Source organism: Cadophora gregata (assembly GCF_030347475.1).
Source record: "Cadophora gregata isolate MNR1 chromosome Unknown scaffold_11, whole genome shotgun sequence".
In the NCBI taxonomy this organism is placed as follows: domain Eukaryota; kingdom Fungi; phylum Ascomycota; class Leotiomycetes; order Helotiales; family Ploettnerulaceae; genus Cadophora; species Cadophora gregata.
Window position 1 is genome coordinate 2,093,569 of NW_026695934.1, and position 18,142 is coordinate 2,111,710.

General features: G+C 38.4%; 2 protein-coding genes across 2 annotated transcripts; both read left to right on the forward strand.

Annotated features, from left to right (window-relative positions):
- The first annotated feature begins 23 nt into the window (after positions 1-23).
- ONS95_002802 (uncharacterized protein) lies at positions 24-2,319 on the forward strand. Its single transcript, XM_058496081.1, has 2 exons — positions 24-379; positions 432-2,319. The coding sequence occupies exons 1-2, from the start codon at positions 245-247 to the stop codon at positions 1,830-1,832; spliced, it is 1,536 nt and encodes a 511-aa protein (XP_058354811.1). The 5' UTR covers positions 24-244; the 3' UTR covers positions 1,833-2,319.
- Positions 2,320-16,821: 14,502 nt separating this feature from the next.
- On the forward strand, positions 16,822-18,074 carry ONS95_002803 (uncharacterized protein; the record flags this gene model as incomplete). The annotated part of the gene is made up of 4 exons (XM_058496082.1): positions 16,822-17,067; positions 17,145-17,429; positions 17,531-17,717; positions 17,788-18,074. The coding sequence occupies exons 1-4, from the start codon at positions 16,936-16,938 to the stop codon at positions 18,072-18,074; spliced, it is 891 nt and encodes a 296-aa protein (XP_058354812.1). The 5' UTR covers positions 16,822-16,935.
- Positions 18,075-18,142: the final 68 nt, after the last annotated feature.

Sequence of the window (18,142 nt, forward strand, 5' to 3'; positions counted from 1 at the left end):
TCTCTTAGCGTCGCACGGTGTGGCTGGAGCTGGAGGCTGATTAGTGTCAACGGCGCGGCCGCATCGTCATGACCGTCCCACCAGAGAGAGGTCAAGTGGCATTGATCAATCGTTCCTATCCAACACCTTTCCTCCTCCTCACACCATACCGCCTCTGTCGTTCTTCTCCTGTGACTTTTGTGCGACGATTTCCATCGGTACAATGTCTACCTAGGAAAGAAATCCCTCCAGAAAAACGAATAGAATGGCATCTCCAGGAACAGATATCAGCGAGCTCTCCGAATTGCAACAGCTGGCCTTACAGCAGTACATTGCAGTCACGGCCCAAGATGCCGCAGCGGCGATACCTCTTTTGCAGCGATCGGAGTGGAATGTACAGGTATGTCTCCCACTATCCGCCTGTTGAAACTTCGAGTACTAATGTCTGCAAGATAGCAATTGCCAAGTTCTTCGATGGCGAAGGCCCAGATCCAGTCGCAGAAGCTCGAGCAGCGCAGAATGCCCCTCCACCAAGAGCAGCAAGGCAGGAAAATCTACAACATAGTCTTCTCCAAGGCTCATCTCGAGCTTTGCGATCAGAGCCTCAACCAGATGCTGCGCCGCGAATAGTGCCTCAGCCAGAAGACGATGCAATCCAAAGACCGAACCTTATCCTTTCCCTCCTCTTCACGCCCTTCAGCCTACTCTACAAATTGTTATTCTCGCCATCATTCGGAATTTTTTCATTTCTCTTCCCTTTCCTGCCCCGAGCATTACGGCCGAATCCTACAACTGGAGCTGCGAGACGAGCAAACACGGGTGGCAGACGGTCATTGAAGCCGCGAGATTCAGTGGCAAGACTAAAGCGGGAGTTTGAGGAAGAATATGGGAGCAACACATTGCCTTTCTATGAGGGAGGCTATGCGCAAGCTCTGGATCTGGCAAAGAAAGATCTCAAGTTCTTAATCATCATCTTGATTTCGACTGAGCACGACGATACATCCTCCTTCATCCGGGAGACCCTTCTTACTCCCGAAGTCCAGACTTTCTTAAACGACCCCACAAATAACATAATACTCTGGACCGGGGACGTGAGAGATTCAGAGGCATACCAGGTTTCCACGGCCTTGACTTGCAACAAGTTCCCTTTTACTGCCCTCGTGGCACATACTCCAAAAGTAAGCAGCACAGCAATGTCAGTCATTGCTCGTGTTGTAGGTCCCATGGACGCCTCTACATATATCGCCAAACTTCGAAGTGCCATTTCCTCACACGAAGAACAACTAGCCACCGTCAGAGCCACTCGCTCAGCGCAGAACTTCGAAAGAAGTCTCCGCCAGGAACAAGACTCCGCCTACGAACGAAGTTTGGCACAAGATAGAGAGCGAGCTCGACTGAAGAAAGAAGCCGAAGCAGCTGCTATCGAGGAAGAGCGCAGGAAGAAGGAAGCTGACGAAGCGGCTGAGAAGTTGGCGATGAATAAGTCGCAGTGGCGCCAATGGCGAGCATCTCAGATCTATCCAGAGCCAAGTGCAGATTCCAAGGATGTCGTGCGGATTGCACTGAAGATGCCCGAAGCGGCTCGAGTTATGCGCCGCTTCAGAGCCGATGACAGTATTGAAGAGCTCTACGCCTTTGTAGACTGTTATGACTGTCTGCAAAATGGCTCGGCTTCAGAGAAGGCAGAGAACCCGGTGGGATATAAACATGAATTTGACTTCAGGCTGGTACAAACGCTGCCTAGAGTGGTGTATGGGGTTGAAGATGGCGGGACGATTGGTGAGCGGGTTGGAAGGAGTGGAAATCTTATCGTGGAACCTATTAAAGACGAGGAAGACGAAGACGATGAATAGATTGTGCTGATAGCGGCAGTGTAATAACAAGTCTTCCAACTTATCGGCTATCTATTCATTGCATCTGCTGAGCCTAGTTGCAAAGTTGAACAATATACTTTTCTCCCACCTCGCTTGTTCATTGTTATTTAGAGGAAAGTCAATTTCAACATCAAATCCCACGGAATTTCGCTCAAAGACAGTGAATATCCTGCGACCAAATGTTTTGTTGCACATCGCAAATCTCATCTCCCATGATTCATGCTCATAATCTCATCTCAGAAAATATGAATGCTCGCCTCCAACCTGAGATACATATCCTCCCATGTAGCCTCTCATGGCTCTTCTTTACCCATCAACTTCTTCGCAAGTACAAGATAATTGTCGTGCACCTGACGCACCTGAGGCACTCCCTAAGGCGCTCCAGCTAACTAGAGGCTGCTTATGTAACTAGAACTCCTAGAGCTTCCTCTTATAGGGGAGCTTTAGAATACCTTAATAAATCAAGATTTTCATACTATATGAAGCTCCTCCCTATAGTACATAATAGTTAAGAGCTATATTCGCTTGTTTAAGCTACTATACGAGTATACTATATAGTACAAGTAGAGTTGTAGGTAGTGTTAAGAGATACTTATACTACTACTTAAAGAACTTCTTCAAATACCTCCCTGAACTTCCTGAAATACTCTCGACGCTATTAGTTCTATAGAAAGCCTCTCTAATATATCGATATACTTTTAAGACGAGTTAATTAAACACGAGAGCGATACTCTCGATTAGAGAAAGCAGTGGCCCTAGTAGTAGATAACCTTCTAGTACTATATCGAACTTAAAGGAATCTAGAGATTTATTAACCCTGACGCTAATAACGTTAGAAATATTGTTAAGTAATAACCGAATCTCCTGAGTATTAACAATTTTATATAAGAGGAGATAAATAGTTACCTTAGTAAGTAGATAGCGTCGTTAATATAAGCTGACTTAGATTTACTAGTGAAATAGAACGCTGCTATTACTGAGGAAAGAGAGAGTATAATAGAACTGCCGGCGTTTATAAGTAAGCTCTTAGAAGCTAAGTTTAAAGATATTAAGGTACTCTGGGAAGCTCGAATAAGGGAGTACTTGAATAAGCTAGCTGAATAGATAGCGCTTAATAACTGTATTTAGAACCTCTTTAACTAGGTAAATAGTACTATTAGCTAGTCTATTCTAACTGACGTAATTAATAATAACACAGCCGAGGGCGCCGTAGGACTATAAGTACTAGTCAGGTCTATTAAGCGTGATATAGTACCTTCAGACGCGGTAGTACTAACCTCTATTATTTCGGACTATACTAATATACTTAGCTTACTAATATATTAAGATAAGAAGTCGTGAATTAAATCTCACACGTGGTATAAGCTATAGTAAAAGAACTTCTATCTTACAAGAGTGTATAATATTCCTGATATATAAGGAGTACGTGGTATACGAGCTTTCCTAAACGTAGTATTAGTTTAGTTAGAGACTTAGGCTACTTAAGTACTCGCTGATATTATAAGAGATAACACTCTAGGACGTCGGTATAGTATAACACTAGAGAAGTATAATCTGGCGTTTACAGCGAATATAGAGAAGTACTACCGGAACAGAGGCAAGGGAGCTAATAGTTTCTATGCTACGCTAATACTAGGTAGTTATTCTAATACAGGAGGCTTATAAGATTATTCCGGAAGCTCTCGAAATCGCTCCCGTTTAAATTAAGGAGATAGGAAGACTAACTACCCCTGTGGAATCAGATACCGGTACCCTCTAATTAAGTGCTAGAAGCTCCGTTTCACTTATAACAGCTTTTAAGCTAACGGTATAAGATTCCGTCTAAATAATAAGTAAATCAAGAGGATTCGTGAGATTATCTAGGTACCTGAGTACGTAGAACTACGCTAAGAGATCTCCAAGGAAAGCTAGATAACTGTCTCTGTAGCTTAGATTACTGGGAAGAAGCTTAGTAAGGACTGAGAACTGTTGTCTTAGTAAGCTAAAGGGAAGTACCCCGGAAATATTAATATAGCTACTATTGATTTAAAGCTCTTAGACCTTAAAGAGACACTCGGAATCTATACTACGGACTTTATTAACGTTCCTTACGTACTCTTAGAGAGTACCTTAGTTAATAACTGCGGCGCTTAGTACTTAGTTAATCACGAGAATAAGCTAGTTCCAGGTTCCTTTAAGAGATTAACTAATAATAACTACGTGGAAGCTAGAATATAATAAATTCCAGTAGTTAGTAGAAGGAAATAAGTGTTTAAGAACTCCTTAGCTAAGCTAAATAGTCTAAATACTTAAGACTTATCACTTAATAATATCGCTATAGTCCGTGATTTCCATGTTAATATTATCTTAGAGGTGTTACTAAAAGATACCGGGCTATAATACTTAGGGAAAGATACTACTTTATAGTATAGGGAGGTTTAGATAAGTGTAGTTATTAGATAGCTAGTTCGAAAGTTCAACCTGACTTTCTTTGAATATAAGCCTTTTAGATACTCTCATCGCTCTTATAACCTAGTGACCTTAATACGTACGCCTATTATAATATACCTAACTTTAAGTCGTAGCTTAAATAAGCAAGGTTTCCAATTGTTAAGTTAATTACTTAAGGAGCGTTCCGTAACTCCGCAACTATAGCACCTACGCACTAGCTATTTAGGAGAGAGTGCTCTACAGGCGTTACTTAAAGTAGGGAAAGGCGTATAATTCAACAGAGTATTAAGAATCTAGTGTAAAGACTATACTATTACATACGCCGGAAATATCACGTTAAGATAGGAGTTAGAGAATAAAGTAGCTAAGCTATTCTACTAAATCCTCTGGGACTTATTCGACTTTAATATAAGTTATAATAGTACTCGCTAGCTACTTATTATCAAGGATAAGTATAGTAGGAAGCTCTTTAGCTACACGTTACTAAGTAAGTCAGCTAGCTATATTATACTAGTCTTAGAGAACTTTAAGCGTTAGACTAAGTGTTAATATAGACTATTAGTCTATATTATTTAGCATGATAATAATACCTTAGTTATAGCTATTCGAGGCACGTTAAGGTACAAGGAATAGACTACAAGAGAAGAGATAGAGGTAGAGAATCCCCTGCTATATACTAAAGAACCTGTGAGTAGTGTGAAGCGTGTAAGATAGGAGATTATTACTAAATCTATTAAGATACGTGTTCAGGTGAACTTACCAGAGAAGCTTTACCTAGAGGTATATTATATAGTAATCTACTTTTATAATATAAGTCCTCTCGCACGCCGAGGGATAAGAAGTCTAAATTAAGTACTCTAGGAATAGTTTCGGAACTATTTTCAGTAGTACGATCTACTAATAGTAAAGAAGCTCTTAACTAACTTAAGACCTGATTAGAGTAGAGTATACATATATAGGGCGCGTGTATATCTAGTTATAACTAATAAAGAGGCTAGAAGGAATCACAGAGGCTTTAAAGTCAGCCCTAGGGCGTATATTAGATACTTAGTTAGTTATGTTACTTCTAACTTATATAGGATCTAGGTGCCTTAGCTACGCTATATAGTAATCACGCGTAACGTCTAGTTTAATAAGACAACGTTCTATTCCCCTGAGAAAGAGAGGAAGGTTAGCTAACTTACCTCTACTCTAAGGGAGCTTATTAAGGACCTAGAAGAGAATATTATCGCTCTAGACGTAGAGTATAGTATTAGTAATATTACTAACGCAGTTACAGCGGAATATATAGCTAAACTAAATAAAGCTGTATTTAAGGCTAACGTTAGTATTAAGACTACTATATTAGTCGCTAAGGAGGTACTAGAACTAATAGATATTACTCCGATAGAGCTTCCACGAAGCTTAGGAGTAGTACTAAAGGTATAAGAGCTGATAGAGGTCGACTCGCTAGAGCTCCTTCAGACTTCTGAATTACCCCTTTATAAGAGTCAAACCTCGGGGGTAGAGAGTAATAATATAGTCCTTTATAATAATAACTTCGCTAATAGTAGTAGAGATCTGACTCCTTACGAGAGGTTAAGTCAAGGCGCCCTAAGAGATACTAAAGCTACGGAGACTAATTATCTCTTACCTTAGCACTGGAGGGATACTATAAGTAGTAATAATACCGGTTTAAGTATTAAGGAGGCGCGCTAACGAATATACTCTTAAGTCGTATTACTTAGCTAATAGCTATAAGACCTTAAGTAACAGGTTACTAAGCTTTTAAAAGCTCCTCTTAAAGCGATAGAGACTGAGTTTCTATAGGCAGCTAGAAATAGCTACTAATAGCAGCGAGTAATAGAGCGTAATCGAATCTAAGTAACTTAGGAAGCCTAGAGAGAATATAAAAAGCTTACTGCACGTAGCTATTACTTTATAGTAGTAGCTCTAAGATAAGATAGCTACTCGCGCTTTTAAGAGTTTATTACAACCTTCTATAGTAAGACTCCGACGCGAGCTAATAGCTATAATATTATTACACTTTATGTAGTAGTTTTAAGCGCTATATCAGATATCCGAGTAGAGGTAAGAGCTTCTAACTTATAAAACTAATATTAAGGGAAGCTCCTGAAGCTACCTAAGAACTGGAGGGAGCTAGAGAGTCACTTATATAGTAAGTAGTTTAAGGTTAACGCGGAAAGGGAGATATTAAACTTGGAAGCTTAAGACTATTAGAGACTGATTCCCAGGGAAGACGTAGCTACCTTACCGATTCCCTTGAAGTGGGTGTTTACTTATAAGGTAGATTCTATAGGATAGCTTAAGTGTTATAAGTCTCGGATTATAGTGCGAGGTGATATATAAGATAACTCCATGATATTCTTAACTTACGCGGCTATACTTATAGCGAGGTTATTCTAAGTCGTAATAGTACTAGCGGCTTAATTCGACTTAGAAGTGAAGTAGTTTGATATAATTAACGCCTTTATTAATGTAAAGAGAGACGAGAGGAGCGCCTTAGTCTCGTGTTTCCCTCCGGAAAGCTAGAAAAGACTAGGAATAGTAGTAGAAATTAATTAAGCGCTTTATAGCTTAAGAGACTCACCTGCACTCTAGTATAGCGACTTTATAAAGACACTTAGCAAGCTAGACCTGTCTCTACTCGCGGAGGAGCCATATATCTTTATAAACTAGCATAGGATTATCTTTATAGTGTTCTACGTCGACGATATTCAGGTCTTATATTATATTAGATATACCGAAGAGGACTAGATAATTATAGACGGATTACACGAGGCGTACGAGCTAATAGTCCTAGGAGATATAGAATAGTTCTTAGGAGTGCGAGTAATACGGAATAGGGAAAAGAAGATAGTGTCTCTCTTACACGATATCTATATCAAGAAGATAGCTTAGAAGTTTAATATAGTAGATAGGAAGTGCCCTAGCACGCTTCTCCTGTACTATAAGCTAGTCAAGAACCTTAGTACAGTAACTTTTAAGTAAATCAAGGAATATTAAGAGAAGGTTAGGTTAGTACTATATATAGCTATTATACTCCGGCTAGACGTCGCCTTTGTAGCCTCTTAACTATTATACTTCCTTACTAACTCAAGCGCGCTATACTTAGAGGCAGTTAATTAGACTATATAATATCTATTCGGCTCAAGATTCCTAGCTATTATCTATAGTTAGAAGAATAGAGAGATATACCTTCTTATTACCTTAGACGTGTCTTTTATAGATAACACTGAATCGCGTTATTCCTCCCAAGGATTCCTAATTATACTATTTAAAGGAGCTATTATTTGGAAAGCCTCCCGATAAGATACTATTACTACTTCAACGACCGAGGCAGAGCTTCTTAGTGTAGAACAGACTACTAAGGTGTTACGAACCCCTTAGCGCTACGGTTCAGTTAGCACCTATATGCTAATAGTACCATCAGTAGTACTATAGGGGTATTAGTACTAACGAAGGAGCGATACTATTAATAGGGTAGTACCAACTAGGGAATAATACAGGATAGCGAGTAGTACCGCTGTACACTTACGCTTAGTAGTAATAGTTACCTAGATTATAGTAGATAATAAGTCACGTAATAGATCCCTAGATCCCTAGATCCCTTTATAAGGGAATAGATCTAAGGATCTAAGGATCTAGTATCTCAAGGGATCTAAGGAGAATAAAGGTTCTATATAAGACTAGTATATCTGCTATTAGATAGGAGCTTTATACTTAACTTTAAATAGTATTTTAATACTTAGTAATTATCTTCCTATCTACATGATATACTTACCTCTCAATCATCAGAGATCAACTACAGCTTTCTGTATTTATAGCGAGTAAATACCGGACTGTTATACTTTAAGCACCTTCTCGTTAGAGGTATTGACTTATAAAGATAATATATCCTCTGTTAAAGGATCGTCGAACGACTACTTAGCTCTTACTAAGGTCTTTAACTTAAAGAATATACTTAAGATCGCCGCCTTAGATCTCTATAATAGAGACTAATCTAAGCTTAGAGTATACCTTACGTAGGTTAAGCTTTATACGAGCTTTAATAGTTACTAGTTTACTATAGAGACTAATAAAGTCCTTTAAGTTTCGTCCTTTCTCCGGGGATCTGCCTTTAACTAGATCAAGACTTTCCTCTCGGATTATATTTAGAACTGAACTAAAGATAAGAGAGTCTCTACAGTAATAACTAAGGAATCTTAGAAGATCTTTATAACTTTCGAAAGTTTCAAGTATAGGATTAACTGCGTCTTCAGTGATATTAATTAGAACTATACTATCGAATAGAATATCTAGAACCTAAAGTAAGTCGGGTTAGCAACTATATATACTACCGCCTTCTAGTAATTCATGAATCAGACTAGCTAGAATAACAACGCCCTTCGGGCATAGTACTACAAAGGATTAAAAGATAAAGTAAAAGATAAGATAGTAAGATCAGACGCGCTTACCGACTTATAAGAACTTATTAAAATAGCTATTAAGATTGATAACTGAAATTACGAGAGAGCACTCGAGAAAAAGGGCTAATACCGCTCCGGAATATATATATACTAAGGAAGAGGGGGTAATAATAAGAAACTATTCTACTCTCGGGAAATAGAACTTAATACAACGTTCCGGAAATCAAGTCACCAAGGAAAGCCACGTAATAGCGGGCTATCTAAGAAAGTTATAAGCAAGTGACGAGAAAAGAAGCTATATTTCAAGTGTAGCCTCCCTAGTTATATAGCTAGCTCTTATTAATAAAAGAAGTCATGGATAGATAAGAAACATATTAATATAATAGGATATAGCTCTTATAATAAACTAATATGATAACTCGCCGCGATGTATTAATATATAACTATAGATAAGCTCGAGGAGAATCATATCTATACCTAGTTAGGTGATTCTAATAATAGTAAGTGAGATACCGCGAGTATTATAGATCAGCTCGAGTAGACTATCGTTAGCACGCCCCCTAAGGACTATATATATCGAGATAATAATAGCTCTGGACTAAACAATAATATAGAGCTAATACTAAGTAATAGCGAGGAAGAAGCCCAGGAGCTAGAGTGGACTCCGGAACTAGGGCTACTTTAACCTGAACTCTTAGGATTAAAAGTAGGTGAAATTTAGGAAGTTACTTAAAGGGAAGAGAGCTTATATCAGGTCGGCTATAATACTTACTACTAGACTAATATAGCTACCGGGGTTACTTATTAAGAGCTAGGTCTTATCAGCTTAGGGGGTCTACTGTGGGGAGTAAAGTACGAAGTAGTTTACTAGGACTATAAGCGGATCGGATAGAGGATAGCCGGAAGCTAGGAAGGACTAACGACCTTTATATAGCACTTACTACTCCAGAATACCGCTATCCTTAACACTAGCGCGCTACTAGAGGTAGGCGAGGAGTAGGAGATCATAGCAGAAAGCCGATATCATAGGACATAGGTCTATATTAATAATAATAGCTAATACTATTACAAGATATATAACTTAGTAATATATACTAAACTCGGAATAGGGCTCGTATATAAGGTCAGCCTAAGCTATAGTAATCGAAGGGTATAGGAAAGTATCCTTGACTATAGTATATATTAGGAATATTTCTATATGCAGTAACTTACCGTTATTAGAGATAAATATCTCACGTTAGAAGTTAAAATTAAAAGAGTTAAGCTTTAGGTGATAGTAGACTCTAGAGTATAAGGGAACTTCATATCTCCTACTATTATACTTAAGTACTACTTATTAACTAAAGTAAAGGATAAGGGATACTATCTAGTACTAGCGGATAGTAAAGTTACCTCTAATAGACTAATTAAGGTCTAGACCGCTCTAGTTTATATAAGTATTACCGGATACTTTAAAATAATCTAATTCGATATCATTAGGATTAGAAGGCATAATATTATCCTAGGATTACTATAGATAGAAAAGTATAACCCTGTTATTAATTAATAGATAGGAAAACTTAAGTTTAGTTATTACTAAGACTACTATTATCTACCGGGAATAGAAGTAATAAGTATTCGAGAGATTAGCACTACCTCCAAGGAAGAGCTTAGATACTAAGATAAGGGTCTACTAATAAAGGATATACTATTAGTATATAAGAAGTTTATAGTATTATTTAAGGAGGAATAAGGTATTAAGGCTTTACCGAAACACTAGGACTACGATTATTAGATCGAGTTAGAACTAAGTACTAAGCTGATATTCTAACTACTTAGGGAATACTTAGTGACAGACTTAATAACAATTAAATAATATATCAATAAAAACCTAGTGAAGGGATTCATCTAAGAGTCTAAATCTCTATAAGGGAGTAATATCTTATTTATAGAAAAGAAAGATAGTAGATAACAAATATATATCAACTACCGTCGATTAAATAATACTACAAAGAAGGATCGTTATACACTACTATTAGCTAAAGAGCTACGGGACAGACTCGTTAGAGCCAAGATTTTCACTTAGCTTAACTTAAGAGAAGTATATAACCTCGTTAAGATAGCTAAGAGTAAAGAAAAGAAAATAGTATTTCACACTCGTTTCAGTTACTATAAGTACATAGTCATACCCTTTAGCTTAACTAACGTACTAGCCATATTTCAGCGTCTAATTAATAATATTTTATAGCCTTACTTAGACATAATATATATATACTATTTAAATAATATACTAATCTACTCTAAATCAGAGGAGCAACATGTGAAGAATATCACGGCTATCCTCTAGAGACTAGAAAACGCCTACTTATTACTTAAACTAGAGAAGTATAACTTCCACGTAGATAAGGTTATCTTTCTAAGCTATATAGTTACTACCGCAGGATTAGCTATAGACTCTAAAAAGATTAAAGTAATTATTAAGTAGATAAGGCTTACGAATATTAAAGAAGTATAATTATTCCTTAGGTTTACTAACTTCTACAGGCGATTTATTAAAGACTACTTGAAGATCGCCGGGCTACTTATAGAGTTAACTTATAAAGATAAGGAATTCTACTAGTCTAATAGCATATAAAAGGCGTTTAAGGTACTTAAAGCAGCTTTTATCGTAGAACTAGTACTTACTTCCTTTACCCTTGATAAAAAAATACATATAGAGATAGATTCTTCAGACTACGCTATTAGAGCTATACTCAGCTAGCCGGGCGAGAATAGAAGATAGCAACTAGTCGCTTACTATTCGCGGAAGCTATCACTAGCAGAACTTAACTATAATATATACGATAAAGAGTTACTAGTAATTATAGACGTAGTACACGAATAGAAAGTCTACTTTAAGGGCGCTGCCTACGAAGTACAGATCCTAACGGACCACAAGAATCTTATTTACTTTACAACTACCAAGGAACTAAACTAATAGCAGGTTCATTAGTACGAAACACTCTCTACTATTAAGCTTTAAATTTCTTATATCAAGGGAACGGAAAATACTTAAGCCGACGCTCTAAGCCGGAAACTAGAGTACCTCATAAATAAAACTTATAAATCCTACACTATACTACAGAAAAATAGCGATTTATTAGTTATTAATAACCGATAGCTAGCCGTAATAGGACAGTTAATCGCAGAGAAAGTCTGGAAAGGCTATACTAATAACCCGGTCGTAGCTAAACAGCGATACTAACTAGGCGAAGGATTCTCCTTCTCCCTAGGAGGAACTCTCTTATTCTAGGGACGAATATATATACCTACTCGGGATTAGGCCGAATTCGTTAAGGACTTCTATAGGCTGCCTGCCTATAGATATCAAGGATTAGCAAAGACGCTATCTAAGCTATCCAGGGAATATTACTTCCCCGGGATAAGGAAAGTAGTCAAAGATATAGTAGCGTCATATGACATATATATCCGGAACAAGGCGTTACACTATACTCTATATAAGCTTATAAAGTCACTGATAACACTATCTCGCCCATAGAAATCAATCGCTTTAGATTTCATAGTCGAACTACTACCCTCGAAAAACCTAATCACAGGAATTATATACGACTTAATCTATATAATAACAGATAAGTTCATAAAGTACGCGTATATAATACTAGTACTTAGAACACAGGACACACCTATAATAGCGTAGGTATTCCTTAGAATAATCTTTATAAGCTACAGAATACTAGATAAGATTATCTTAGATAGAGATAAGCTCTTTACCTTAAAGTTCTAGAAAACTCTTATCGCGCTCTTAGGAATAAAACAGAAAATATTAACTGTATTCTATCTTCAGACTAATATATAGATAAAACGAATTAACCAGATAATAGAGACTTATCTTCGGTATTATATGAACTATAAGCAGGATAACTAGGTGCAACTGCTCCTACTTGCCCAGTTTATATATAATAGCGCGGATCAAGAGACTATTAGAGTATCACTATTCTACGCGAATTATAGGTATAATCCCACGGTATACAACCCACTAATAGCCGGTCAGGGTACCGCGTAAGAAGCTATACTATAAGCAGATAAGCTTAAATAGCTCTATAAAGAATTATTAGCTGATATTCTTTTTATCATATAAAGATCTGCGATCTACTATAATAGAAAGCGTAGTATAGGACTAACGCTTAAGGAGGGAGATAAAGTCTACTTACTTAGAAAGAATATTATAACTAAATAACTAAGTTATAAATTAAATTATAAAAAGCTAGGACTATTCAGGATTACTAAAGTCAAGGGACTAGTTAATTATCAACTAGCTCTGCTAAAGATAATAAATATCTACCCGGTATTCTATATATCTCTCCTTAAACTAGCACCGCTAGGAGTACCGCCGGCTCCTATCACCGAAATATAACCGATCAATCCGAACGCTGAATATAAAGTAGAAGCTATTCTCGACTATTAGTATTTCTATAGTAAAATAAAATATTTAATTAAATAGAAAGGGTACCTATAATTAGAAAACACTTAGGAACCTAAATCTAACCTCTACTGCCCTAGGCTTCTATAGGAATTCTATTAAAGAAATCCAGGTTTACTTAGAAGGAAGGGGACTTAAGGTTAGGGACCGGGCCCTTGAAAAAAGACACTAAGTAAGCGTTAGGTTCGAAGGTAAGGAACTAAGAAGTAGAATTATCCTTAATAGGCTTAGAGGGAGGCGTTAAAGAGCGAGCAGGAGTTATAGTTTTTCTTATCTTAAACCGGCATATAAGTCGTTTAAGAGTGAACTTCTTAATATACCCTAAGGTATTATAATTATAACGCTTTAAGCGAATATACTCGGAGTATTATTTCGAAATAGATAAATCTAGGAAGTAGGTACAGGAAAAGCTATAGTAGAAGGAATAAGGCTTTACGAGTTACGTAGCACGCTTAATATAGAGCGCGAGCTAGATACTTTATTTTTTCTTTATCTAAGCGATACTTGATTTCTTTATAATACCAGATATAATAGATAAGGAAGATAATCGTTAGTAACTATCGACGTTCCTTAAGGTCATACTTAAGCGTAGGGACTACACTAAGCTAAGAGAGGGATAGTATTACGAACCCCTTAGCGCTATAGTTCAGTTAGCACCTATATACTAATAGTACTATCAGTAGTACTATAGGGGTATTAGTACTAACAAAGGAGCAGTGCTATTAATAGGGTAGTACTAACCAGGGAATAATACAGGACAGCGAGTAATACTACTATATACTTACGCTCAGTAGTAATAGTTACCTAGATCATAGTAAACGATAAGTCACGTGATAAATCCCTGGATCCCTAGATCCCTTTATAAGGGAACGGATCTAAGGATCTAAGGATCTAGTATCTCAAGGGATCTAAGGAGAACGAAGGTTCTATATAAGACTAGTATATCTACTATTAGATAGGAGCTTTATGCTTAACTTCAAATAGTATTCTAATACTTAGTAACTATCTTCCTATCTATATAATACACCTACCTCTCGATTATTAGAGATCAATTGCAGCTTTCTGTATTTATAGCGAGTAAATACCGGACCGTTACATAAGGAGGTAATAGCGCTTCAAAGGTTCTTTAAAGAGCTAAGGCTTAATATAAGAGCTCTGTGGAATATATTCTACGATAATAAATAGACGATTTAGCTAATAGTTAAAAAGAACTAGCGAATCTCGACGAAGCTTTAGCACGTTAATATACAGAATATATAGCTATAATAAGAGTATAAAAAGGGGAGTTTTCAGGTGATATATCTCCTGATAAATGATATACTAGCTAATAGCTTAACTAAAAACCTACTAAGGCAGAAGTTTGAAGTGTTTATTGCTCTTTTAAACCTTTAAGACTCTTAAGCTGATATTAAGAAGCTCGCTTAAGTTATATAATCTATATAAATACTTTCTTTTATCACGTTTCCTTTACTTTATATTTATAGTTCTTAAACGCTATTAGAGAGGAGAGAAGAGGTAGAATTATAGGACCTGATCCTAAGCTACTACTTCAGGGTTATAAAGCCGCGCTAAAACAATACGAAGAGTAAGGAACCTGATCCTAAGCTACGACTTCTGGGTTATAAAGCTATACTAATATACTAGCCCGAACTATAATAATAAAGGGGTAACGTTCCTAAGCTATTACTTAAAGGTTATAAAGCTTATACTACTTACTAAGGAGGGAGGAGAAGGTTAATTAACTGCCGGGTAGCGCTGGCTATAACGTTAACCTCTGCTAAGGTAGAGGCACGTAAGGCTAAACGTGCCGCGGGGGTGATGATAGTAGCTCCTGTAGAGCCGGAGCTTATTCCTATAGCGCTAAAAATAAGGTAGGAGGGGGGAATAGCGGTCTCTCTACGGAGAGTAAAGGCGGGGGTAGGGGTAGCGGCTAATATTAATAGTTAGATAACGTCTAAAATCTATAAGACTACTATTACAACTTACAGATAGTAGCACGGATCTTATCCTTATTCTTATCCTTATCCTCCTTAGCCTCTAAGGCCTTCCGAATAGCGGCCCGGCGGACTATAAGAGCTTATATATATTATAGAGTTAGCCTCGCTTAGTACTTTAATATTAACACCTTAACACTTTATTGTTCTAATACTATAATATAAGGAAACACTTACGCGTGTGCCCTCTAGGAGGGCCCGGGCTACTAAGTAGCTAGCGAAGAGTTTAGTAACGCAGGCGAGAGCGGCGATATAACCCGATTTATTATTTTTATAATAATAAAAACAGCGCGAAGCTATCTCTTTATCGCGATAGGAGTCGCCTAGCGTACCCTATAAACTACTGCGAATACAGTAGCTGTAAAGCATAGCACAGATAGCTTTTACTATAGCAGGGCGGCGGGCAGGAGTTAGTACTAGTGCTAGTAGTAGTGATAGTAATAGTAGTAGTAGAGTAGCGGTAGCGGGGGAGCTACGGCAGCTACGGGCTTATTTTATAAGTATTAGCGTAGTTCTAACGATTCCTTATAACGCTAACTATATTAGAATCTTTAAATTAATAACTTATAATCTTCTTCTTTACTACGCGAGCAGCGGCGAGGTTAGAGGCGCACGAGGCGCGGGTAGCGTAGGAGCTTTTAGCTATATTTACTAATATTACATCGAAGTTATTATTTAAGGAAAGAGTATTCCGGGGGACCTACCTAGTTTATATATTCAGAGCTACTAAGCGCTTAAGACCTGATACTATTAGTTAGTATTAACTCCTATTATAGTTCAGGTAGTATTATCTGCATTATTTACGTCGCTTCGCTTACTATTATAAAGCTAAGCAAGGGGGTGTGTCGTGTACTTAACGCACCTAAGGCACTCCCTAAGGCGCTCTAGCTAACTAGAGGCTGCTTATATAACTAGAACTCCTAGAGCTTCCTCTTATAGGGGAGCTCTAGAATACCTTAATAAATTAAGACTTTCATACTACATGAAGCTCCTCCCTATAGTACACGATAATAATTCATTCGTATTCTCAACCTATCTATACCCCACACGAGAAGACATCCCTCTCAAAGCACACCGCCCAGAAGCATCTACCAAGGTATGTATATCCGGCAAGACGATATATCCGAACCGGATGACAAACCTTCTCGCTTCATGGACAACAGTACCCACTTATTTCTTCACCATCGAAAAATCGGAATGATAGAAAATCATTCCGAGTGATTAACCCCTGCATCCTCAGCCGATTCTACATCTTAGACATTTTGGGGGAATTTATCTACGCCCTTTGAGAATGAATTGGGTAGGTCTGTGGGCATTTGTAATGATTGAGCTGGGATGCAGACGAGGTCTGGGGGTTGAGTGGTGTTGGAGGGAGACTTCCTTGCTGGAAATGGATTGTAAGGGGGGAGGTTGCATGATGAAGTTCATGGTTTGGATCTCTTGGGCGGTTGCAGAATGACGATACATCGTGATTTCAAAGATTTTGTCTAGGTGCGGTATGGTTGAGGCACAGTGTATGATGCACAAGCGAACAAAGGAACATGAACTATTAGATTCATATTGTTGGAAATTGGGCGAAAAGACTATATAAGAGTATACCTGCTACTTCTCTCAGTTCTCACCTCGTTATCCTCAGGATCTCATCAAACCATCATCTGCCTTCTAACATTTTTACCCCAAGTTCCGAAATCTTCCATCTGTTCATCAGGAATTTCTTCGTCTCACTCACACACATCACAAATCAGTACTATTCAACCCTGAACAATGAGCGAAGCAATCGACCCTAACGCATGGAGCCTCCCCTTCCTCCAACCAAAACCCTCCATCGACCCCCCTACCCCTTCATCCTCCCCACCAATCCCTCAAACTCTCAAAAAGACCGCATAATAATCATCACAGGAGCCAGCCTCGGTCTCGGAGAAGTAAACTCATCCCATCCCATCTCACCTCTCACCTCCATCCCCATTTGAAAACTGTACCTAACCTAACGCGACTCCAGGCAGCAGCCAAAGTCTGGGCTCGAGCAGAAGCAAAAGGCATTGCGATTGCAGCTCGCAACCTCGACGCGCTCAACAAGCTTGCCGAGGAGTTGAAAATCATCAGTCCGTCAACGAAGGTGCTTGCTGTCAAGACTGATGTTTCTGATGAGGAGGATGTGAAGAATTTGTTTGTGGAGATTCAGAAGACGTTTGGGCGGGCAGCTGATGTTTTGCTGAATAATGCTGCGATTTTGGAGGATAGTGAGATTGTTGATACGTCTGTTGATAAGTGGTGGAAGACCATGGTATGTCTTTCCCTATCCTCTGTTAATTCTCCTTCCCCATACTCAATTTTTCAACGGCGGCGAAACGAGAAGTCATCTTTGTCCTCACTAATCGTAAATAGGAAATCAACCTCAAAGGCGTCTACAGCATGACGCACCACTTCATCAACTATCAACCAAATCCCAAAGAATCAACTGCAACAGTCATCAACGTCTGTTCCGGCCGAGCAGGTTTCACCACTGCAGCCGGATCCGCCTACAACATCAGCAAACTAGCCCAACAGCGCTTCACCGAGCATCTTCAAATTGGTAAGCCTCCATTTCACTCGCTCTTCCCTTTCTCCTCATACATTAAAATCAACACTAACCCCATCCCCAGAACTCCCCAACCTCCGAGTTTTCACCACCATGCCAGGCATAGTCCCTACAGCCATGCAACAAGAAGCATTCCGCCCATTCGCCAAAGACCACGCTGATCTCACGGGCATGCAGGCATTGTATCTCGTGCAGCCGAGAGCGGATTTCCTGAAGGGGAGTATGGTATGTGTGAATTGGGATGTGGAAGAGCTGGAGGAGCACAAGGAAGAGATTTTGCAGAAGAAGGCGTTGATGACGGGTTGGATGCAGGTTTTGCCGCTGTGTGGTGGGAAGGGACTTGGTGCTTAAGGTTTTAGATCTCCAAAATGTTTCGTCGGAAATCTTGTAGAAGCAACACTATTCATCACATAACTATC